The sequence below is a fragment of the Emydura macquarii genome, unplaced genomic scaffold (assembly GCF_026122565.2).
Source record: "Emydura macquarii macquarii isolate MOO-44397 ecotype Brisbane River unplaced genomic scaffold, CSIRO-AGI_Emac_v2 contig_374, whole genome shotgun sequence".
Lineage (NCBI taxonomy): Eukaryota > Metazoa > Chordata > Testudines > Chelidae > Emydura > Emydura macquarii.
Genome location: NW_027130511.1, coordinates 8,627,450 through 8,651,416, shown reverse-complemented (window position 1 = coordinate 8,651,416; position 23,967 = coordinate 8,627,450). Strand labels below are relative to the sequence as shown.

Here is a 23,967-nt window from a genome sequence, read left to right as displayed (position 1 = left end):
GGTACAGGGCACGGTGAGACCTGAACCAGAGCTTGGCGGCACCACTAGAGGGCGCCCCAGCCTCTACTGGGCCCTGAAAATGAGCATGCTACTCCACGTGCACCGTCCTCAAGCTGGCATTGGAAGGCGCGCAGCCTCTCTAGCAAGCAAACAAGTCACGACGCGCAGGGCGCATGCGTATTGTCTTCTTGACCAGCGGCAGTCCCCGGCCTCTGGTCGTAAATTACGGCGTCACTAAGACTCAACGCACCTGCGCCGGCTGGGCTGCGTGCGTGCGCTGCTGCTGGGCTGTGAGCTGAGCTGAGCTGAGCTGAGCTGAGCTGACTGATTGGTTGTCTCTGCTCGGCGAGCGGCTACTGACCGATCCGCCAACGGCTGTCGCGCGTGCTGCGGAGATGGAGTCCGCGGTGGAGGAGCTGATGCCCAGGCTCCTGCCCGTGGGGGACTGTGACCTCGCGGAGGATTTCGACCCCACCATGCCCCCGCGGACCCCTCAGGAGTATTTAAAGCGGGTCCAGTAAGTGGGGGGAAGGGTGCGCTGGGGGGGCTGCCCCGCCGCCTTTTGGCCCTGGGGGGAGCCGAGCTGGGGGCGGGGCCTCGCGTTCCCTTGGTGAGGTGCAGGGGCTGGGCCGCTTCTCCAGAGCACGCGGGGCCTGGGAGGCTGTTGGGCGCCGTTCCTCTGTGAAGGGGCCCGGGGTCCTGGGCGTTGTGCCCTGGCCTGTGTCGCGCTCGGGCGCTGACCGAGCTGCGGGAGGCTGGCTCCAGACCCCTTCCCCCCCTTGGTTCCAGCGCACAGGCCTGTGCGTGGGTTCTTGTGGGCCGCCCCGCCCCGCCCCGCCCCCTGCGCTGCACTGTCAGCCCAGTCTGTCCGCCTGCAGACTCGTGTTCCCAGCTCCCGCTCGTGGGTCCTCACTGCCTAGTGAGCCTGGGTTGGCAGTTGCTGACCCTGGGTCTCATCGTGGGGCTGATGCATCCCTACTGTGCACAGCCTCCATCAGATCTCTGGGGACCCAGGCTTGGATCTGAGCCACAGCAGGACTCAGGCTCAGACCAGTGGGTCTTAGGAGCTGGGGCTTGTGAGTTTACTAATCTGAGTCAGAACGTCTTCTGTGTGGGTGGTGGTAGGGATTGGGCTCAACCCTGAGTCTGAGCCCAGATTTACAATGCAGTGTAAACATACCCTTAAGAAATAAGTGCTGTTCAGGCACTGCTTTGGGAATTAAGAGATTCAGGTCCTGTCCCTGACTCGATCCCTAATTCTTTTTCCAGATCATTTAGCTGTCTTGTCTCTTAGGTCCTGGTCCAGCAATGTGTAAGTGCAGAGACAAACTGCCCTGTTCATGCTCTTACGTAGTGCAGGATTGGGGCCTTCAACTACAAACTCTCTGGGACATGGACTGTCTCTTATGTGTTTGGACAGCACCCATCACAAAAGGGCTGTGATCTCATTTGGTTCCTCTAGGTGCTACCATAATACATGTTAATTAAAGTCTGATGTCTGAATACTGTAGTTAATGTCACTTTCTGGATCTTACAGGGCAACAAAAGTGTTCAAGGTGCAGATGTTATGTAGCTGAATATTAATTGTTCTTTTCCCTTCTTAACTTACTGAGAATTTAAATTAATGTCAAGATTCATAACAGGACTATTTTTAACAATACCAAAAATACCAAAGCCTAAAATTACCAGACTCTGTTGCTGTAGGTTGTTTTGGTTTTGATAATCATAAGTTTCTCATTTCAGATAGCAACCATATTCTTTAAATTCCAGGGCCCTCACTGGTCCATCACCACATTTTTGACAGGCTTGTTATGGCATAATAAAATAATAGGAGAAAGTTCTTAGCCTCAACTGTAGTCTGTATTGCTTAGAAGGAATACAGTGGTATTTTACTGGCTACAGTTGCTAATAGCAGTGGCCTTTACTGATATTTATGATGGAAAGGTCTTGTGGCTAAAGCAGAGAACTAAAAACCAGACGTGCTGGATTATGTTCCTGGCTGTGCCATAGATTAGCTCACCTAAATCAAATAAATATCTCTCCGAGCCCAGTTTCCTATCTGTAAAATGGGGGCACATATCTACCATTTGTAGACTGCATTGTGGACTCATAAATCTTTTTAAAACTCAACTCATACCCTTCCATAAGAAATATTTTTCTTTAACTTTTCTTTCTTTAATAAATTCTCATTCATAACTTAAGAATTGTGCAAATGTCTTGTATTTGATTAGGTCCCTCCTCATGCAAACATCAAACCCGTGACGGTTTCTGGTTCAAAGGGACACAGCTGAGGCATTTAAAATATAGCCACTTATTTCTGTTTGTAGGATTGAAGCAGCACGATGCCCAGATGTTGTTGTGGCAGAGATAGACCCCAAAAAGTTGAGAAAGAAGCAGACAGTGAATATTTCAGTAAGTCTTGTGTGTATATATATATGTGTGTGTGTATATTTTTAAGTTTGTTTTTTTTTAAATAAGAAAAACAGATGAGACAGTTAAATGAGAAGAAAATCTTTTTGTTTCATATTAAAATGTTTGTGTATTAATATTCTTGGATGCCTGGTTAAGCATCAAATATGTTGCAGAATAACTGGATTTTAAAGTAAACTGCAGAAATAAATGGAATCTAGTCTTGCAGATCCAGATTTTGAATTACTCGGTAACTGAAGGTTCATTAAAACTCAACTGATCTAACTTACAGCATTCACACAAATTTCTGTCTTATATCTACAGCAAAAATAATTGATATTTTTCTCACTGCAGATGCAACTAAAATAACATTGTATTTAAAGATTTATAAACCTTGTTTTTCATAAAACTTTCATACCGTTGAAAGACACAAGGATATCAATACAGAGTATGTTCTTAGTCTTTCTGTACCTCTAGTTTCTGTGATTTTTTTTTTTTTTTTTTAAATCACTCTAGTCCATCCCTTCTCATCAGCCAAACAGGATTATTCCCTGTTGTGTGTGCCCTAGGGCTTTGCCCTGTCCCCTTCAAAATGGCTCAAATGATGGAGCTTTTACAATTTCTCTTCTAGAAACTTTGTTTTGATTTTTCACTGTTGGAAAATGTTTCTTGGGATCGGCCTAAAATTTTCATTTGCTCAATTTTAGTTCATGATTCCAAGTTGAACAACCTGGGACTCTTCCCTCTTTCACTCCTCCCCTCTTCTTCCCCAGATTTTTCTCTCCTTTCTTGGTGGAGTTGTTTGCAAATACATATAGAAAGATATTATATTATCTTCTTATGATAAGCCTTAAAACAGACTACCTCCCAATGAAGTTACTAACCTTTCAGTTAACTTTGATGATGAGCATTAGATCAAATATTTAGAAGAATAGTCTTTTGTTTTACTTTCTAGAGGGGACATAATCTATTTAATGTTTGAACATAAATGGATTTTTAAAATCTAGTATTACTAAAATCTACTTAAATACTAATATAGCCTTACTCGCCTTATTATATGAGCGCCTCACACTTATTAATGGATTTTATCTTCATAACACCCCAGTGAGAGATTATCCCCGTTTTGTAGATGGTGAACTGAGGCAGATCAGACTACAATCTTTAAGAGATGGTAGAGGAAAAGTGTCTGTTTTCTTAATTTATTTCCTTTGACAGGTTCCCCTTTTGTGTCTGTTGGTCTTCCTACACACAATATGGCAGATAAATGTTTTGTTTAAAGTAAGGACACATCTACACTACAAACTTAGGTTGACTCAAGTTACATTGGGATACAGCCGTCACAGTTAGTACATCATTTGTGTGCCTGCCTACTTGGCTCATTGTGTCAGCGGTGCACATACTCATCAGGAGTGCTTGCATCAATACAGAGTGCGGTGCATCGTGTGTGGGTACCCCACTGTACAACTCACCATTGTCTAGTTTTCTGTCTTTTAGGAAATTTTGGCAATGCGTGATGGGTCTAAAACAAATTGTGCAGCGGTAATTGGGAGCATGGGGTTAACTTCGAGTTTGCAACTATCTTCAACCCATAATGTATCTGTGACTTTTGTGCCTTTTGTTTTTTTCAAAATCCCACAAACCTCCTCGCTGTCTGCCATCTTTACAGAACCATGGAGCCTGTACAGCTCTGCACTATTCTCATGAGCATTGTGAGTACAGGGCGCACAAGCCTGGAGTATTTTCAGAGCCTCAAGAACAACCTAATGAATGGGGAACATAACAATTCCTTGGAGAACAGATTGCTGTGGGACATAGCGAGACCCAATTCAGGGTTGTTGGTGTCATTCACAGAGCAGCTCCAGATGGTGGAGTGCCGCTTCTGGGACTGAGAAACAACCACTGACCTGATGGGATCACATTATAATGCAAGTTTAGGATAATGAGCAGTGGCTGCAGAACTTCCAGATTTGCAAGGCAACATTCCTGGATTTGCTCACTGAGCTTGCCCCATCCCTCCAATGCAGGGACACCAAAATGAGAGTGGCAGTGACAGTGAGAAGTGAGTGGTGATTGCTCTGCTGAAATTTGCAACGCCAAATTGCTACAGTCAATCTGGAATCAATTTGGAGTTGGGAAATCCACCGAGGGGCCATTGTCATGCAAGCATGCAGAGCCATTAATTGCCTCCTGCTAAGCAGGACCGTGACTCTCAGCAATGTGGATATGCAGCAATGGGGTTCCCAACTGCAGTGGAGTGACAGATGGCACCCATGTCCCTATTTTGCCACCAGACCACCTTGCCACTGAGAATATCAAAAGAGCTCTTTTGATATACTTGTGTGAGCATTGGTGGACCATCAGGAACGTTTCACCGACATTAGAGTGGGCTAGTCAGTGAAGGTGCATGGTACTCGCATCTTTAAGAATTCAGGACAGTTCAGGACGCTATATGCAGGGATTTTCTCTCCCGACCAGAGAATTACCATTGGGAATGTTGAAATGCCAATAGTGCTCCTGGGTGACCCAACCTACTCTTTACTCCCCTAACTCATGAAGCCATACATCGGCCACCTCAATAGCACCAAGGAATAATTCAGCTACTGGCTCATCAGGTGGAGAATGACAATTGAATGTGCGTTTGGTCATTTGAAGGGTTGCTGGCTTTGTTGACTCACATGATTGGACCTCAGTGAGAAAAATATCCCAGTGATTATAGCTCCTTGCTGTGTCCTGCACAGGAATGGAAGCGGAGGTGGAGTGGCTGTCTGCTGAATTCAAACAGCCAGATACAAGGGTTATTAGAAGAGCTCAATGTGGAGGTATACAGCTTAGGGAGGCTTTGAAAGACCAGTTTAACAGTGAGCTAGAGTAGTGTGTGGTGTTGTCCTGGTCCTGCTCTTTTGAGGCCTGGTAGTAATCTTGAGGTAGTTACAGATAGGAATATAACATTGTCATTGCACCTATTAATTTTGTGAATGAGCCTCTGGTTTGTGTGTCACTGTGCAGTAACAAGTAATTGGTTGGTTTCTGTATTGCTGAGTTTAGAGTTCTGTTTGTTGACTACTTGTTATAAAAAGTTCTTGCTTATGCTTTCTTAGCTCACTGGATGCCATCCTGCTCCCGAAGGATATTCTCCAACTCTCAAATGGCAACAGCAGCAAGTGTCTCACTTTTCAGCCGTTCGTCAGGTAAAGGATACTGTGTTCACAAACTATCGCAGTGTGGATATGATGGTATCTAATATGACTTTTTTTTAGGGTTTGGGCGTGGACTTTAACTGTATTCTAGGGAAAGATATAGGCCTTAACGTTTTATGATAGAAAATAGTAAATAAAGTAGATAATTACTCTGTCTTTGGAAAACTTATTTTTTGTTTGTTTGGGTTTTTCCTGCAAAACTAATTTATCATGACACTCCAGCACCAGAGAGGGTCTTGGAGAAAACAGGCAATCATACATTTTAGCTGGTTGAGAACAAAGTCTTTGTAAATGATGATATCTGGGTATTTAAAGGATCACTGTCAAGTAGTTGAGGATAAAGCTTAGGGTTTTTTGTAGCTGATCAAAAAAAATTACAAAATGTAGTATTAATAGGGCTGTTTTAATGAACTACTTAGATCAAAATAAAAACATTTGGGCCCCAGTCCAGCAGTAGGGCTCATGTGGACAGAACCTGGCACCTATACAGGAATGCATTGACTTCAGTAGGATTCCATCTGGGTAGAATGATCCATCTGCACAGATCCAATGATAGGATCTTAAATCTTCCATACAGTCTGTGCTTGCAAGTTGTCCTGTTGTATGAAAATTAAAAAAGGAAATCTGAAAAGCCTTTTTTCACCCCACAGTCAAAGCTGGGTAAAATGCAAAAGGTAAACAATAGTAAACTAGATTTTTATCACAAAGTTTCAATACTCTAAGATCTTAAGTGACTTAAACCGTATAGCATTCCTATTGCAGCATGTTAAATACTCTCTGACAGAATTAGCGTGGAGGGACAGGAAAAGTATTGGAAACATGATAGTAGTGAAGAAAAATCAGAAGGCTAGCATTCTGTGCTAGCATTATGTTTGTATAAAATCTGTCAGCTATTCTGATTTTAGCACAGAATCCTGATCTCATGGTGCCTGCTTTTAAACAAAAACCAAAAACAGGTCATTTTAGTTTTGCTACGAAGGGTCTTGACTTATACTGGACTGAGAATCTAAATACATCTAATCTCTTACTCATGGTTGTTTTCTTGCTGTACTTGGTATTTGTATTGAAACAAGGTTTTGATTCCTTTCAGCCAGTGTTCCCCTCATTTGGGATATTGCAGTACTTGTTGACACTTATTTCTAGGGCAAGATTATCAAACAGGTGATAACATTGCCAGATCCACTAGAAGGAAAAAGTTGGCTTATGAAGATGAAAGTTCCCCATTTAAACACACATCTCAAAACAGAAGCAAGGGCAGTCTTTCAGGAACTGAAAATTCTTTTTCTTAAAATAGCTACCTAAAGAAAAAAATCTCTTTAAAGGATTAGTAGTGCTAAAATTAGAGTACTTGCTATATATTCATAGTCCTTTCCAATATGTATATAAATGGAGTATTTGAAATCAAATTTTAAGGAGTAGACTAACCAAGCAACAAATTTCCTTCATATTTCATCTGTCTTTAGAGGTTATAAAGTAGTAAATTCTAGCTTACAATTGCAGTCTACTGTTATAGTAAAAGAAATACATGAATAATTTGATCAATTATTTAATAAACAATTATTTGCCAGATTTATACAGCAACATGCAATCTACTTTCTCCAAAAGAAAAATAAACATTATAATGGTATTGAATTGTTTTTTAATGATTTTGAAGGAACAATTAAAGCAAATGGGAGATGAAAAGCTACTTTGGCTAGAATAAAATCATTATATTATAAACCATAATCAGGCTTAATTATTTTTATCCACAGAGTTTGAACAAACACAGAAATCATTGGAAGGCACAACACTTGGACAGCAATGTTACAATGGTGAGTGAATATTATCACAAATTTTGTGAACCTCATACTTTCACTGTTGTATTATTCTGGTAATGTTTGTGTGTTAAACTGCAAATCAGGATTTCCAGAGTTATAAATTGTTTGAAAATGTATAGCTTACATAATGAAAATACTGAATCATAATATATGAAAAATAGCCCATGGTTATTTATCTTTTCAGCCAAAATCTGAGGATGAAGAAGGCTGGAAACTGTTTTGTCTGGGTAAAAGGGTTTATTCAGAAGCAGCTATTGAAGTGTCTGGTAATGAAAACCTGGGAATTGATTACATAAAGGTGGGTATCACTTTCAATAAGAATATTAAGCTCTTTCTTAGTTCTTGGTTGTTATGTCTCATTCACAGCTTCCAGAAACTGTCCTAACCTGTGTTGGCAACTGCGGATCCACTCTGAGTCCAAAACAGGCTCTGTGATGAGCACGCCACCAACCTTCCTGCTACATTAAGTGGAAACTTGGTGAAGCAGAGAATCTGAACCTATATTTTCATCTGGAAATTATGTATTTACGTAATTTACAACTATCAGTAACTCTTAGGATTATTGTTAACTGAAACATCCTTTATTATATATATTTATTTTATATATATATCTATATCTATAGATATATATATCCTTTGTTATAGACAATGTTTTATTCTGTATATTTATCAGCATTTTCTGCATAGTCTCCATTTTTTGCTGATGGTCAATTGCAGTGTGTCTCTTGTGCAGCTTACTCTCCGAGGAACTCTCCTATATGCTATTCCCCAAGCCTTTTAAGGGTGTGCTTACCAGTAGCAGCAAAGCTGAAACCACAGAGACATTAAGCCTGGGTGTGTACAGAGGGGAAGGAGGTAGGGACGGGTGGGCATGGGTGTGTACAGAGAGATAGGTCAAGAGGTAGGCTCAAGCATTATTTGTTGTTGCTCTTGGACTTGCCCAAAAGGCCCTTAGTAAACATCAGAGAGCCAGAAAACCCTTTTATAAAAATTCAAGACCTATTTAAAGAGTGTGAGACCCAAAAAAATACCTTTTAAAAAAATTGCAGTATAAAGGAATTCAAGTTATCCTTTTAAATCTGATGCCTCTCCTAGTATATGGTGACATTTAGATTAATAGCTATTTTTGTTGCTTATGTTTGCTCTATTGCTCTTCCCATTATATATTGTAAGGCATTTTCACTATCAGTATTTAGTATGCTTTGAAAAACCATTACAATAGAAAATATGAAGTGGATTTATGTCTTCATGTTCAAAGTTACTTCTAATTTAAATCTTAAATTACAAGGTTATTTGTTGGGAAGCTTACTTCATATATTACAATTCCATCTTGATATTCCTTTTCAGATTGGTTTTCCTCCTTTTTTAAGTATTGTTAGCAGAATGAATCAGGTAAGTCTATGTGTTTCTACTTATGAGAGTAAAATATTTATCACCAAAAAAGTTTGCTTTTTTTCATAGTTTTCCTATTAATTCCATGGCTATCCCATCTATTGTGTCGTATTCAAGGACACAATAATTTATACCATATAACTTGTTTGAGGCATTACTGCAACCTGCCACTAAAATTTTATTTGATACAATCTAACAAATCAAACCACTACCCTTTTCTCACTGATATTTTGTGTTAAAATAGAAATATTGTTTATTTGTATGAGCTACTTTTTTTTATTATTGTACTCAGGACACAATCTCCTGCTTGTGGCTTTAATAATAATAATAATAATAATAATAATCCTACCAAAACAAGATGCTCCACTGCACATTCTTCTCCTCCTGAAGAGAGGGTGAGAGAACAAACACAGAACAGATGTGATGCTTAGTCACATTGCTTACTGCGCTACTTCTTCTTCAACACTTAGTCAAACAGTCAGCTGTTACGATTGTTTGCCAGTTGGTGCATTCCTGTGTGGCCGCAAGGACATGACAGGCCAAAAGTCCAATGTCTGAAGACTTGATGCATCCATGTAATAGAGGGTCTTCCTCCATCTTTCAGTTGGTGGACTTTTATCCCAGATGTTACAAGCAACCCAGAGAACGGCGTTTGCTGGAACATCTTGTGGCATTCTGAAAAGTCATAGAAGCCCCTCATACTATGATGCTTGATATAAAAACCTACAGAGAATACACATTTTGAAGGGGGGGGGAAATCACTTCATTACTGGTGCTCACTGTCAGATGATATCTGAGGTATTGAGTTCTACAAATTATACTATACACAAACTATACATTGTGTGTGTGATTATTTATTCTTAACAGTTTTAAATAGTCTTTCAATGTCATTGTATGAACCCTTGATCCTGTACGATGAGACTAAATAGAAGTGCTTGATTTACTTCACTTTACTATTATGTCCCCTGTTAGTCATCTCTTAAAAAAAAGTCTGAATTTTTTCATTTACTGACATAAAGGTCTTTCTATGCCTCTGGTATTGTGTTCCACTTTGGGCATTATTTACTTTCCTTACTATATATTCATAGTCCTTTCCAATATCAGCCTGCAACTTCCAATATCAGTCCTGTCATTTCCTTTCTCCCTGTATGTCAAGTTTCAGATTGAAATAAATGCCTGTCTAGATGCACCAAAGAATGGTAGTAAACAAGTGTCATTTCACTATGCAAAGTAAAGTCACACTTCTATTTATAGTTTATTAAGAACTATATCAAAAACCATCATCAAAAATTGGTACTATGGCTGTTATATGTAGTCATTCTTCCTTTTCAGGTGTTTTTTTTTCTTTTTTCCTCTTTTAAAAGGCAACAGTAACTAGTGTCCTGGAATATCTGATAAACTGGTTTGGAGGGAAAGAGTTTACTCCAGAATTGGTAATTTTAGTTTATTCTATCTACCTATAAACTAACTCAGCGGAGAGTTATATATTTCAAATACATAGCAGGAAACTCAAATTTATTTTTGTAACAATATCTTGTCTCCCTTGCCTGTAGGTATGCACTAGGGAGCATGTATTTGGTATAAAAACAGACTTTGAAACCTTTTTCCCTAACTCCTCTCTATCCTGACAATATTTATTAATGTATGTGTGTTCTTGGACTAGATATTGGTCTCCACTAGCATTCAATATAAAGGCAATGGCTAGCAATGTATAGGACATTGGTGTGTTATCAATTAATTATGGTAAAAATTAATTTGAAAAACACCACGCTGTACTTTTACTATTTAAATCCATGTAGGGTAGATGGCTTTATGCTTTGTTGGCGTGTCTGGAAAAGCCTTTGTTGCCTGAAGCCCACTCCCTAATTCGGCAATTGGCAAGACGATGCTCTGAAGTCAGAGTATTAGAGGTAAGTAACAATTTAATATGGGGAGAATCTTACAATTTAGCATATTGTGGGGGGTGACTTGACAGTATTGTGGCAAACTAAGAATTTTCTTATTTATATAAGTTGTCATTAGATTTAACAGTGTATAGATAGTAGACTCAGGTGAATGAAAAAGCAAAGTATTAAGAATGGTTTTTTATGGGAACCTAGCAAGTTGCATAAGAATGGCAGTCCTTTTCTGCAACCAAGTGATATTAGACATATGACCTAAGACTTCATATTCCTTTGTTGCAGGAGAACAAGAACGAAGAGAGAGCATCTGCTCTGAATTTGCTAATCTGTTTAGTTAGCAGGTACTGCAAGCTTCATTTTCATTAAATAGAACTTAAGAGTAATTTATGTACAGAGCAAGAACAATAGTGTTTTTGCAAAGACTTTTTAACTGAGCAAATGTATACCATAGTATACAATGACTTCGTTTTCCCTTGGTTTTAAAGGTAAGCATGTACTAATTTCCTCAAGGAGAGGTGAGTAAAATAAAAAAACTCATCTAAAGCACATGATCAACAATGAACCTTTTGAACAACTACTTGTAGTTCAACTACAACTAGAGCTATTTACATGAAACCAGAAACTTTCTGGGAATATAAGCTAACAGTAAAATATCCTGTCAATTACTTAATTGGAGGGAGAAAAGAATAATATCTTAATCTTTCATAGATTAACTTTTTCCTCAATATATTCAAATTGTGCTTCTCTAATAGGTATTTTGATCAACGTGATCTGGCTGACGAGCCCTCCTGATCCCAGGTTGGGGACATTAAATGTCTCGCATCACTATAGAACCAGCATTACTACCAGTGTTAAACTGCCAGGTGCAATGCAGCTCAAAATTTACCTTCTTGGTAGTGAGTTTGAATGATGTTGAGTAAAAGACTGATGGTCTTACTGAATAATTCATGACCTGAAAAAGGTCAGCAGCAAAGTGCCTATCTACTTTCTATAAACCTGTTTCTCTGCAAAATCTATTGGTCTTGAAAGTGGCATGCAAATTGAGCTGTTGTAAGCACCCAAGAGTAGTTGATTCTGAAAACTTACTTCTGGGGAGTAAGCCCGTTTGTTGAAATTGAATTACTTATGTGAATAAAGATGTGCAAGAGTGGGCCCCAAGCTTTGTACAAATGAAAGCTCAAGGAAGTGAGAAAGCTCTTCCATGAACCCATCTAAAGAATCAGATATTAAAGTTTTTTTGGTAAAACTTTACAATAAAACTTTCAAAACTGCTCTGTGTGTGTTGTGCTAGAATGTTTCTAAAACCTGCTTCTTGGCTTCTATTTTTACTATTTATAATATGCCACCTTTCAGAATTGGTGGACATGTTAGATATACATGGGAACTGAGGTTTTTTTAACGGACTCAATTCAGATACTGAACTTAAACACTACTACAAAACTATATTCCTTATTAGTGAGGGACTAATCTTAACAACTGGCTCTGTATACACTGCAGATAAAACAAGGATCTGAAAATGTTGCTTGCAAGTGCAATAATTTCAAAATAAGGCAAAACTGTAGTTACACTAACTTTAGCAAAGAAGATAATTACACATTTACTCAAGAGCATAATGGGTGTATTTATTACAGCATGAACAAGCTTGTATAACTATTTGACCTGGTCTAGTGTAATGTTGACAAATACTGTAACCTTTAATCCTTTTTCACTTTACTGGATTTCTATGAATAGTCTCATACACAGATTAAGTATACTTTTTATATATTCCACCACTTCAAGATGAAGCTAGTTTCTCTATGCTCTGTTAGTTATAAAGCAGGAGAGAAACTTTATTGATATTGGCACTTACAGTCAAGTCTGGGTATATACAGGAACTGAAGCTATTCAATGTGTTAAATACTTAAACACTGCGAGTTATAATATAGCATTAATATTTTCATAATTAAATTTAAGTTCTTACAATGCCACAGCAGACTGAACATAGCTTATGTAGTACAACCATTAACTGCTGTTAAATACTAGCTTTCCTTTCAAGAACAAACGGGAGGGAGGATCCATAAAGGGATTTAGACATTGCAATACTGGGTGTCACAGCATGTAACTTTTAAGTACTTAGAAAATCCCAGGAACAATATTGATCCACACTGCCTGAGTTAGGTGCTTAGGCTCCCTTTACAATGAATGGGAAGAGATATTAAGCACCTAAGAATGTTATTCACAGAAGCCAGCACACTGGATGGGAGTCACTGAAGCTAGCTCATGGGAGATGCTAATGATGGATGTGTGCCAAGCTCTGCCCTTCTCTGAAAGAGGTGTCTATATCCTGGCTGTGTGTCTCTGCTTAGCAATCCATGAAAGGAAACCCAATACCCTCTTCTGTGCCTGAGTGGGAGAAAGGACTTGAACAGGGGTCTCTCACCTCTGAGTGCTCTAACCAGTGAGCTATCCCATATTCTGATGTAAGATTTCTGCACCTTCTGCTAAAGCTGTTCTATGGATAAATAATGAGAATGATTGGAGAAGGGACTGGAATTGCCTCCCACATGGCTGCCCTAACCACCAAGCCATCAAATCATTTCCTCGCTGGCTCAAATATAAAATGAACTATTTTGGAACAGACACTGTGTCTGATTTCTCTCACTAGCCCTACCACAAACTCTGCCCTCCACCCATTCCAAAACATGACCACAAACACCATTCCACTGTAACATAATTGTCCTTTACTCAAGTTGCATTATAGTATGGGGGAAAGTAACAGCAACAGAAGTGTTTGTATACCAAATAGTGAAGGCTTCAGGGACATCTGTTCCCTGCTGTAGTGGTGGGGAGCCTGCTGAGAAACATGGAGAAGTATCAGGGATGGCTAGTAGGGCACAACTGATCGGGGGGCAGGGAGTTCTGGATGTCTCAGTATGCAAATTGTGGGACATGATACCTACAACTGCCTGAACGACTACTAACCCCTACCAACAACATAACTTTTCCCACTCAAAAAACTAGAAAATTCAATGGCAAAAAATCCCTATGTTATGTTATCCCTATGCCTGAGCAACCTTAATTCTGTCCTCTTTCAGCAATACCCCCATATACCCCATTAACAAACATGCCATTACTCTGCCAATCCCTCAGTTGCTGAAATGTACAAACTTCACTCCCTTTTACAATCCATTCATTCTCACCCACAGGATTCTAGTTAACACTATTAAAAAACAAAAAGGGAGGGGGAAAAGTTTCCCACACTACCATCCTTCAGGTTTTCAGTTTCCAACTTTAAAGATTTTTAAAATACATCTGCCTGCCATCTTCATCATATAGCATTCTAGTAACTGAAATGCATCATCTGTTTTTGCTAAAGTTGTTGAATATGTATTGTGGTAGATATTTAATATCTTAATACAGAATTTACTAATTTCATACCAAGAAACTAATATAGTGTTAAGCTATTTTTATTAAGTTAACATTTACTTTACATAATGCAGGAATTGTGCTACATGCTACTATAACTTAGTTATATGGTATACAGTTGAAGTTAATTAATCAAGACATCTTTAGTATACACAGGGTTTTTAAAAACGGGCAGATATACAAATCAACGTGTTTTACATCTTCTGTATCATCACCTGAAATTTACCTGCAAAGAAAAGCAGAATCAAGTTACAAAATATCAGTATTATCTGTAAATCCTTCCAAGGGCAGTAACTTCTCACACTAGCAAAAGAGCTAGCAGGGGACCGTGCAGTCCTCTTGTTTGCTAATTAACATGTTGAATGGCTAGATTTATTTAACAGTTAAAAGTGTTTTTACAAGTTTGTCTACGTTCAAAGTTGCATCAGTTTAACTTTAAATCTGTAAAAACAAAAAATTTAAAGTAGTGCCAAGCCCTGTGGGGGGGCATTTACTTAGATTTTAATTATGTTGTTGGCAGTGAAGCCCATTGTGTCACCACCTCTCCTGGTGGTTTCATTAGATATTGAAGAGGAGTAGAGAGTGGATAGTTTGTCAATAACTATAACATGTTCATTTTGCAGGCAATAATCCAAGTTGTACTAAAAAAAAAGTTAAATCCCATGACACCTGGAATTCTAAAAAAGTAGTAATCATCTTCTAAAGCAGGAGTTCCCAAATTGTGGTACGCATACCACCAGTGGTACATAGGCCATCTCCCAGTGGTATGCATCTAAGCTGCCCAATGCTCCAGTTACCCGGGTAGCTTAAGCGGAGTGTTGGCAGCAGCTTAGCGTGAAGTTCTGCTGCCAACGCTCCATTTAACCTACCTGAGCAACTGGAGTCGAGCAGCTTAGTTCCTTGGCCGGTCGCTGCTTCTTGGTGGTGGTACTACAAATGGTGGTGTTTTATGTTGGTGGTACACAGCATGGTAGAGTTTGGGAACCGCTGTTCTAGAGGTAGAAGATACCTGTTCAGGCTGCAATTTTCAATCTCATTTGGTTGGAACCTACCTCTTTTTTCCCCTACTGCCCCACCCTGGCATGATTGCTGCTTTTCATTCCCTCCTTTTTCTATATATTTTTCTTGGTTTTGCTTTTCATTTTATAATTACGATTTTTCTTCATGGTAACCTTGTCCTTTGCTCTTTCAATAGAGCAACCTTCAATAATATTCAAAATAAGCCATTTTCTAATATCCACACTTAGTACAGCTTTAAATTCTCATCCCACACTGAACACTTGAATGGTGATGAAGTAGATAAGGAAAGCTATTAAATGATCTTACTACAGTTGTCTAATCTGAGATGTACTCACATGCAGGCATTGCTGAAACTTCAGCTGTTACAATACTCTTTATTCCCAGATTCGATAAGCCTCCTCTGATTAGTCCACAGGTGAATGCCAGATACTAAACATAAAATTACATTTTATTTTATGTCAGAATCATCAAAAATGAAGTTTACAATAAAAGTATACTAGCATTGTATCAATCTAATTACAAATGCATAAAATGGCCTATATGGTAGTTCTAGTTTTGTTTCAACATTTCAAGACATTCCTATGTTTTACAAGACATTTAGCCAGAGGATATATAAATTTAATACCAGAATACTTAGGGAGTGACTTCAAACTAAGAGGTCTGCTGGCAAATCAAAGCCCATTTTATCTTTTACCCATTTCTAATGATATCTCCAAATATTTTTAAAGAAATTTTAAAAGTAGAAAACACAGTATCTCAAGCAGACTAGACAGAAAGAGGGAAATCTCCAAAGACTGTATCCAGTATTATAAAGATCCATAGTCATGTCTTCTGTTCAGATATCTAAGTTGTTTATAGTATAGTATAATTTAATTGAGCACACCTTTTCCATCATCCACTCTAACCAAAACCATTTCATAGCAGCAGAATCTCTGCTGAGGCATCTATTTAAGTTATCTAACCTATTATGCTAGCTACAATATTTAAATGAATAAAACATAGCTATTTATAAAAATCTGATGGAAGATAGTTCTTATAAAAATGTAGTATTGTTGAAAGTTTGTTTTGAGCATCATTTTAGTATAATATCATCTCTTGGGAATTAGGAGAAAAGAAATGGAACAGAAAGACAGGAAGATTCCTGATAATATCAGGCACATGCTTGCTTTCTACTAAAGAGGAGAAAGAAAATAGTTTGGTGAGGCTAACGGTCACTCCCATTATGGTATTCCCATAGAGCAAGGGTGTGTTGTTTGACTGATGTTCCATTCACAGGCAGAGCAGAAGAGACCCACATACAGACCTAGCTCTGTTAGACAAGCCATTCAAACTTGACACTGCTAGGCTTCAAAATGACAATGATTATTTCCTGACCCACCAATAATATTCACTGTACCTTAAATACAATAAAAAAAACATAACCGATATCTAGTCTAACACATATACACAGAAAATGCTCTCCAAACATATTTTTGTATCTTTTCTTTCGACACAACTCCAGTCATAAGAATTTTTATAACTGAATCAAGATAATACAAATCTGAGACTGCTAATTTTCCAGGCTACAGCTGAAGATTACCTTAGGTGCATATTCTAAATACTGTTTTCCTGCAGACATCTGAGTCAAGAGACGAAATTTGTTGTCCTGAAGTACATAGATACCCTATAGGAAAAGAAGTTTTTCCTTTAGCAGAATATTTAGTAACATATCGTCATCAACATTTTTGAGGAGAATCAGTTCATCTTTTTGTAAGAGATACAAATACGAGTGAAATGTTTTCAGATTGAAACAGAAAACTGGAATTATATATATATATATATATATATATATATATATATATAATATAAATAAAGAATAAAGAGTGGAAAGTTTAAGCTGAACTGTTTCTTAAAAGTTTTATAAAATAAAACCATAGAAAAGATCCATCAAAATACAAGCTTATACAAAACCAATATATTGCATGAATACATATTATCAACTTGCAGGTAAAAAGTGTATAATGTTTTCTTAAGCTAATTTCTTTGTATTTAGGATCCTGTAATGATTTTATGTATCCAAGTTTGAAAGCACATTCACTGTTGTGGTATCTGCGTACCTAACTTACTTTTGGCACAAATCTTTCAAGGGTTAAAGTTGTGAAGCGGGCATTTGCCTGATGACTTCCATGTAATTGGGAATAGTCTTTCCAGTTGTGAAGAATAATTTTAACAGCAGCTCTGATGTATTCAATTTTGTTTGTTGTTAATATTTTTAATGTTTATTTTAATACTTAAGAAACTTAATTTTTTCTCCACTACTTTCCCCCCCAAATAATTTAAGAATTAATAGGCATTGAAGAGGATATGGACATGAGTACTCCCTGATATGAATAGCATAAAAGCAGATTCTAATAATCCCCTCTGCATATATTAAAAAGGTGCCCACATAACTTTATGTAACAGGAAATATAAAAACAGGACAGGCTGATCTAAGCATGCAATGAAAATGCTTCCAAGATTAATTTCTGTCTGGAGAAAGTAAGGATGATTCTGTCAATTTAACGCCTAACATTTATTAAAAGAAATTTTAAAAGTATATAAAAAAACTGACTTTGTTTAAGGCTCTGCTATTACAGATCTCAAATTATTATATTCCAAAGATAACTATTAGAATAAAGAACAAATTATTTGATTTGAGAATACAGTTTCTAATTTGCAAGTATTCCTTGTTAAATGTTATTGGTGATAAAATACCCATTGGAAATTAAATACTTTACAGAGTTTACCTTTTCACAGCCATTTCTCCTCCATACAAGTCCCCCATCCCAGTTTTACCATCAGAATTGTGCCATATCATAGATTCTTGAAAGAAAAACCAGAGAGCTGAGGATCTAACAATGAAAACAGGTGTTTACATGTTCTGCTATAGCTTTGAGAACTGGATAACTCCACAAAGAGAGGGACATGAATACAGAGCAATATCAGTGGATGCCAATTTGCAGTGAAAGTTTGTTAATTGTTTTATACAAAATGTGATCAGCAGGGTGCAAGTACAGTGGAACCTCAGAGTTACGAACACCTCAGGAATGGAGGTTGTACATAACTCTAAACAAAACATTATGGTGGTTCTTTCAAAAGTCTACAACTGAACATTGACTTAATGCAGCTTTGAAACTTTACTATGCAGAAGAAAAATGCTGCTTTTAACCATCTTAATTTAAATGAAACAAGCACAGAAACAGTTTCCTTACCCTGTCAAACCTTTTTTTTTTTTAAACTTTCTTTTTTTTTTAAAAAAAAAATAGTTTACATTTAACACAATGCTATACTGTATTTTCTTTTTTCTGGTCTCTGCTGCTGCCTAATTGTGTACTTCTGGTTCCAAATGAGATGTGTGGTTGACTAGTTTGTAAGTTCTACTGTATTTCAAATGGTAACATTCATAAGCATACAATAATGACTTCAAAGTAAAACTGGTTCAAGGAACCCATTCTAGAAAAATATTATGCAAGCAGTTAGAGATAGTATGTACTGTATGACAAAGTAAAATTGCTTTCTATTAAATGCTTCATCAGGTATGTAAAAAGGTGTTAAAACAAAACTCAATCACAATTGTCTTCTCTATTTCTGGACTGTGTACTTGTATTTGGTCTGTTGGTGCAGCAGCACTAAAAAGAATGTTTGGGAGACTGCAGGCTTTTCAGCTCAGATCATCAAAGGTATTTAAGCAGCTATTGATTTTAATGGAAGTTAGGAACCTAAATACCTTTGACAATCTGGTCATCAGTCTTTTAAAATGGCAAAAGAGTATAACATCACTCTAAAGCTTTTATTGCAGCCAAGTTTGCACACCACTCCAACATTTATTATAGTGACGTCTGCAATGAAAGAAGCATCAACAACAATTTTTTTTAACTAAGGACAGCTACTTTTTAAATTAAGAGCATATAAAGAAAAATGTTATCCCTGATGGAAAATGTGTATGATTAATTTCAGACCAAGACAAACTAAAACAATATTATTCCTTCAAAATACTAAAATATTTATAACAAGCTCCACAAATTAACTCTTCTGCTACAGTATTAATACCTGATGATTGGTCCTTAGATTATCAATTTGCTTTTTGAATACAGTAGTCCAAAAATCTTTGCAGATGAACTTCATAATATCTAACTCATCCTTGAACCTGGCAGTGTCTTTGGTAAACCTAAGAGCAACCAGAAATGGTTAGGTTGATTTTGTTCAAGTAAATGAAGCTGTACAATGACTTTCTCAATTGACCACATCAAGTAAATGACAAAAATAAAGTATAGAAAAGCTATAAGAAGTCTATAACATCATGACTGGTGTAGAGAAAATAAATAAGGAAGTGTTATTTACTCCTCATAACACAAGATCACCAAATGAAATTAATAGGTAGCAAGTTTAAAATGAACAATAGGAAATATTCTTCATACAACACAGTCAACCTGTGGAACTCCTTGCCAGAGGATGTTGTAAAGGCCAAGACTATAATGAGTTTAAAAATTTAAAAAAACTAGGTAAGTTCATGGAGGATAGGTCCATCAATTATTAGCCAGATGAGCAGGGATTGCTGTTTGTCAGAAACTGGGAATGGGCGATGGGATGGATCACCCGATTACCTGTTCTGTTCATTCTCTCTGAAGCACCTGGCATTGGCCGCTGTCAGAAGACAGGATACTGGACTAGATGGATCTTTAGTCTGACCCAGTATGGCCGTTCTTATGTTCTTATATTCTATATGCAACATTGGTTGAGATTTAAATATTTAACAACAGTTAGAAAATTCAGACATAAGACTCCCATGGCCACTGTCACTCAGCTTTTGTTATGTATACATAGTGTTGTGTGTTGCTTTTATGTTATCTTAATACCTGTGCATGATGTGAAAAATTATGCTGGGACCAATATCTTTGAATTTACTAACTTTAATCTTGGGGAATGAATGGCTGACAGGGATACAGGAAGGATTCAAAGCACTGAGTATTAACTTAGAGCAGAGAAGCAAAGTTAATGTGTTTGTGTGTGATGCTCCAGATGTATGCATCAGAGACTGTGTTAAAATGATTGTCAGAAGACAACATACTGCTCACACATGGCATATTATCATATGCTTACTATTATTTTCAAAACAAAAATTCCTTCAAATATGGCAAAAGAACTAGTCACTAGAGACAAATACATACCCTTTAATTTGCCACACCTTGCTAAAAAGAGTGATCCTGTGCCCACTTCGTATTATTTTTTAAATATAATTACTTGTTTTTTCCATCCCTCAATACAGTTTACCTCCAACTACCCCTCTGCCTGGCATTATTCATTCATATACCTACATATACACACACACCTATGTTTAGGGGAAAGGGATTTAAAAATAGAATGTTAATCAAAGAGAAACAAAATAAAATCTTTAGATTCAACATGGAGTCCACTTGAGTAAACCATATGTGAGTCACAGACGGCAAGCATGTCCTTAAAGGAAAAAAGAATCAGGAAGACAAGAAAAATAATATTGTATGGTTAAATGGCAAGGTTCAGGAGGGTCAAAGAGGCATCCTTAAGAAATGGGAAATTCGACCCTACTGCAGTCAATAATGAGCATAACCCATGGCAGACAAAAAGTATTATGTAAATTAGGAGGGCTAAAAGGGATTCTGAAAAGCAAATACCAGAAGAAACAAGAAATTCATGAAGTATATCAAAAGTGGTAAGCCTGTAAGAGAAGCAATAAGTCTGGTGGGCTATAAGGGAGTAAAAGGCACAATTCACAAGGAAAAGGACATTAGAGTAAGTATGTAATTTGTTTGCCTCAATCTTTACCACACAGGTTGCTGGGGAGTAACCTATCTTCAAGTAATAAATATGAAGTACTGTCATAGAATGAAATGTCAAAAGAGAAGGTGCTAGAACAAATTACAATTAAAGAGTTATAAATCACCCAAATAAATCAAGTATTCATCCAAGAATTATGGATGATTTTAAGAATGAAGTGGCTGGATGGCTAATGAAAGTATTCAATCACCCATTAAAATCAGCTACTCTACCAAAGGTCTGAAGGTGAGCAGATGCTGTCTCTTAAAAAGACACGAAGTGATACTGAGAAGTATAGTCCCACAAACCTTTACTTCAATACCAAAAATCCATGGAGGGTTCCAGTCCACAAGGTATTACTGGGAAAGGAGATCTGGGGGGTGGGAGCAGGGCTATACTTTACAATTTTTAAAAATCTCACCATTCTTACCTTTCTATTAATCCTTGTCCTACTCTAAACCCCATATTTTCCAGTTTAGTGATGCAGCGTCCATTTTCCTAGAAGATACAAAAGTTACATTTTTCATAGGCTATTAATGACAGTCTTGTAGCACAGATGGAGAGGGAAAATAAGGACTCATCCAACCCCAATAGCCTGTAGCTATAGACTAGTATGCTATTTCAGTTCGTGCTCCTCCCCTGCAAACACATGCTAATAATATTTGGCCAGCTGGCTCTCTTGAAAGATTTTACAGGAGAATCAGATATTTTGAGTTCAGGAAATCCCCTTGTTCATGTCTTTCTGTCTCCGCAGGGCAGCTCCAGGCTGGGCTCTGCCCTACTGTGCTCCTGGCTCCCAAAGGCACTGGCAGGAGCGGGGTCTGCTCCAGCCACAGGCACAGCGCGAAGCCGGAGCGTAGGGACCAGCTGGATAAGGAACCCCTGGGAGACCACCCCCCTCCGCCCGGGCAATGCGTGCGAATGCCCGGGAAATGGGGCTCCTCAGTCTCTCTCCCCCGGCCGTTTCCGCCTCACCCCTTCGCCCTGCTCCGCGGCCCGGTACAGCCCAGACACCATCTCGTTGTGCAGCAGCAGAAATAACGCCTCGTCCGCCATCTCCGGCCTGGTCATGCCGGGGGCTGAGGGACAGGGCCCGGCCCGGCCCGGCGCTGCCTCCCCTCTCTGTCTTCCTCCTCCCCGGCTCTTTCCTTCCCAGATCCGGCCACGGCCACGGCACACCGGGAAGTAGCGCGGCCTCACTGCCAAGGCAACGGGTGGCTTCCGGACAGGGGCGGGGCTTCCCGCTGTCAGACTCCAGGGGCTCCGCCCCCCAGGTGAAACGCGTACGGGGAAGGAGGGGGAACGCGGGGCAAGGGAGGGGCACGCAAAGCTAGAGGGAGGGGATGCAGGACAAGGCAGGGGATGCAGGCCCAGGTAGAAGAGGATGCTGGGTATGAAAGTCGGGGACTATTTTAATGTCAGGTATGTTCAAATATTGCGGCCCGACTGAAATACAGTCAAATCAATTTTCTCCATAGGGACAAGGTATAATTGCTGCCCTTCACACCGATGCCCAGCCACTGGTCTCAACCAGCTGTTTTCAACTGGCACATCCAGTAGTTTTATCTGCTCTGGAAGCTGTTATAGACATTTTACCAATATCGTTTGGTCAATGCATTTTACCTTTTTTTAGTTACACTAATGTCATTAAGGGCAGAATGCTCTTTGGGTAGCATTCATTACAAAGGGAATAAACAGCAGCCTGCAGGACAAAGTCTTGGCAGATCTGGGTTGGGGGAATACAAGCTGGATGTGAGTTCATAAATGACAGCCTCTAATTCAGGTCATTTCCCTTAGTTTATGCCCAGATTTAACTGATGATGTTAGAGATAAAAGTAAATTTCTGACTTTCTTCACATTTACCACACTATTTTAGAGTCATAGAATTTAAGGCCTGAAGAGACTAGATCATCTAGTCCAATCACCCAGCACCTGCACACTGAACCCATATTTCAGTCATGTTTCCTTGCCTGTTGATTTTAAAAGGGTAATTGGCCCATATCGTTCCCACAGCATCCCCACACACAAAAAACAAAACAAAAAAATCAACACAGTCCCTACTGACTACGGAGCAAGGGAGAGAGAAAAATAAATGTATTTTCATTTCATTCTAATTCTGAAAGTTGCTCATCATGCCACAGTGCTGGCTGCAGTAAAAGAACCTAAACAGCTGGAGACCCAGAATAGCAAATAAGAGGAATAAAGTCACCCTCTTCCACAGGATTTTTAAGACAGAAGAACAGAGGCACTCGGCTACCCGACTCATTGCGAACTACAAACTCCTGGGCAATGAGCGCGAAGCCTGAGTATGAAGTTCTCTGCAGGGACTAGAACAACCACAGAACTGTCCCGGGCGGGGACCTGCCCCTGCCGGTCATGCTGCAATAGGTGGCGGAGATCGTGTGGCAGTGCCGGACGGCGGGTGCACACCGGAGTGGGGCAGACTCAGGCTGTGGAGTGGCGGAGCTCGATTCACAATGCAGCGGGAAATGCCCGACCCGCGCTGCGCCGGGAGGGACGGGACAACAGCGCCAAGCAGGCGCCTCGCCCCGCGCGGCTCGAACTCCGGGCGGCTCACGGCTCGCTCTCTCCTCCGCAGCAGGTTCACCCCATGGGGGCGAGGCAGCGGAAGGACAGGACAGGATCACATCATCGCACAGGGACTGGACAGAGTGAGGCTGAGCCGGAGGGTGAGAGACGACGCAATCAGGCAACGCGCGCCTTTGCCATGTATAGCTCTTCCCTTCTGATTGCTCAATGAAATGCTTTGTTATTGGATCATTTAAAACGACAGGACTGCGATTGAGCATCCCGGAAGCTGATTGGCTGCTGCTTAGGTACCGCCCCTCCCCCTCCTGTTAGTTCTGCCTCCTGGCCTCTAAGGCGCCTCGCTGGGTGGGGTGGGAAAGTTCGGAGAGAGTGGAGATAGGCAGTATTACTTCGCTTCTGATTGGTTTACGTGAAGGGAGGAAATGGTCTTGGTTGGCTGTGAGCGAGGTCATTCTGTTTGTCCAT

The 23,967-nt window shown here is 39.3% G+C and overlaps 2 protein-coding genes across 5 annotated transcripts; one reads left to right on the top strand and one right to left on the bottom strand.

Moving 5' to 3' along the window:
* Positions 1 to 326: 326 nt before the first annotated feature.
* Positions 327 to 11,987, top strand: GEMIN2 (gem nuclear organelle associated protein 2). 4 transcript variants are annotated; one of them, XM_067533769.1, is made up of 10 exons: positions 327 to 517; positions 2,328 to 2,412; positions 5,508 to 5,597; positions 7,358 to 7,417; positions 7,608 to 7,721; positions 8,771 to 8,815; positions 10,180 to 10,248; positions 10,615 to 10,725; positions 10,999 to 11,057; positions 11,469 to 11,987. In XM_067533769.1, the coding sequence occupies exons 1-10, from the start codon at positions 396 to 398 to the stop codon at positions 11,506 to 11,508; spliced, it is 795 nt and encodes a 264-aa protein (XP_067389870.1). In that variant the 5' UTR covers positions 327 to 395; the 3' UTR covers positions 11,509 to 11,987. The 4 variants fall into 4 exon arrangements, with proteins under 4 accessions (XP_067389870.1, XP_067389878.1, XP_067389887.1 ...); XM_067533777.1 differs by having other exon boundaries at positions 11,202 to 11,987; XM_067533786.1 differs by lacking the exon at positions 8,771 to 8,815.
* A 2,159-nt stretch (positions 11,988 to 14,146) lies between these two features.
* TRAPPC6B (trafficking protein particle complex subunit 6B) lies at positions 14,147 to 23,815 on the bottom strand. Its single transcript, XM_067533804.1, has 6 exons — positions 21,928 to 23,815; positions 21,383 to 21,450; positions 19,210 to 19,327; positions 16,721 to 16,804; positions 15,477 to 15,570; positions 14,147 to 14,347 (listed from the first exon to the last, which is right to left on the bottom strand). The coding sequence occupies exons 1-6, from the start codon at positions 22,021 to 22,023 to the stop codon at positions 14,316 to 14,318; spliced, it is 492 nt and encodes a 163-aa protein (XP_067389905.1). The 5' UTR covers positions 22,024 to 23,815; the 3' UTR covers positions 14,147 to 14,315.
* Positions 23,816 to 23,967: the final 152 nt, after the last annotated feature.

Excerpts from the sequence above, each read along its gene's own strand:
- GEMIN2 (XM_067533769.1), top strand. The coding sequence starts at position 396 with ATGGAGTCCGCGGTGGAGGAGCTGATGCCCAGGCTCCTGCCCGTGGGG. Across the intron at positions 10,249-10,614 it reads AAGAGTTTACTCCAGAATTG|GGTAGATGGCTTTATGCTTT; the intron begins GTAATTTTAGTT and ends AAATCCATGTAG. Across the intron at positions 10,726-10,998 it reads CTGAAGTCAGAGTATTAGAG|GAGAACAAGAACGAAGAGAG; the intron begins GTAAGTAACAAT and ends CCTTTGTTGCAG.
- TRAPPC6B (XM_067533804.1), bottom strand. The coding sequence starts at position 22,023 with ATGACCAGGCCGGAGATGGCGGACGAGGCGTTATTTCTGCTGCTGCAC. Across the intron at positions 21,451-21,927 it reads CCGCGGAGCAGGGCGAAGGG|GAAAATGGACGCTGCATCAC; the intron begins GTGAGGCGGAAA and ends TGTATCTTCTAG. Across the intron at positions 14,348-15,476 it reads AGTTTCAGCAATGCCTGCAT|GTAAATTTCAGGTGATGATA; the intron begins GTGAGTACATCT and ends TTTTCTTTGCAG.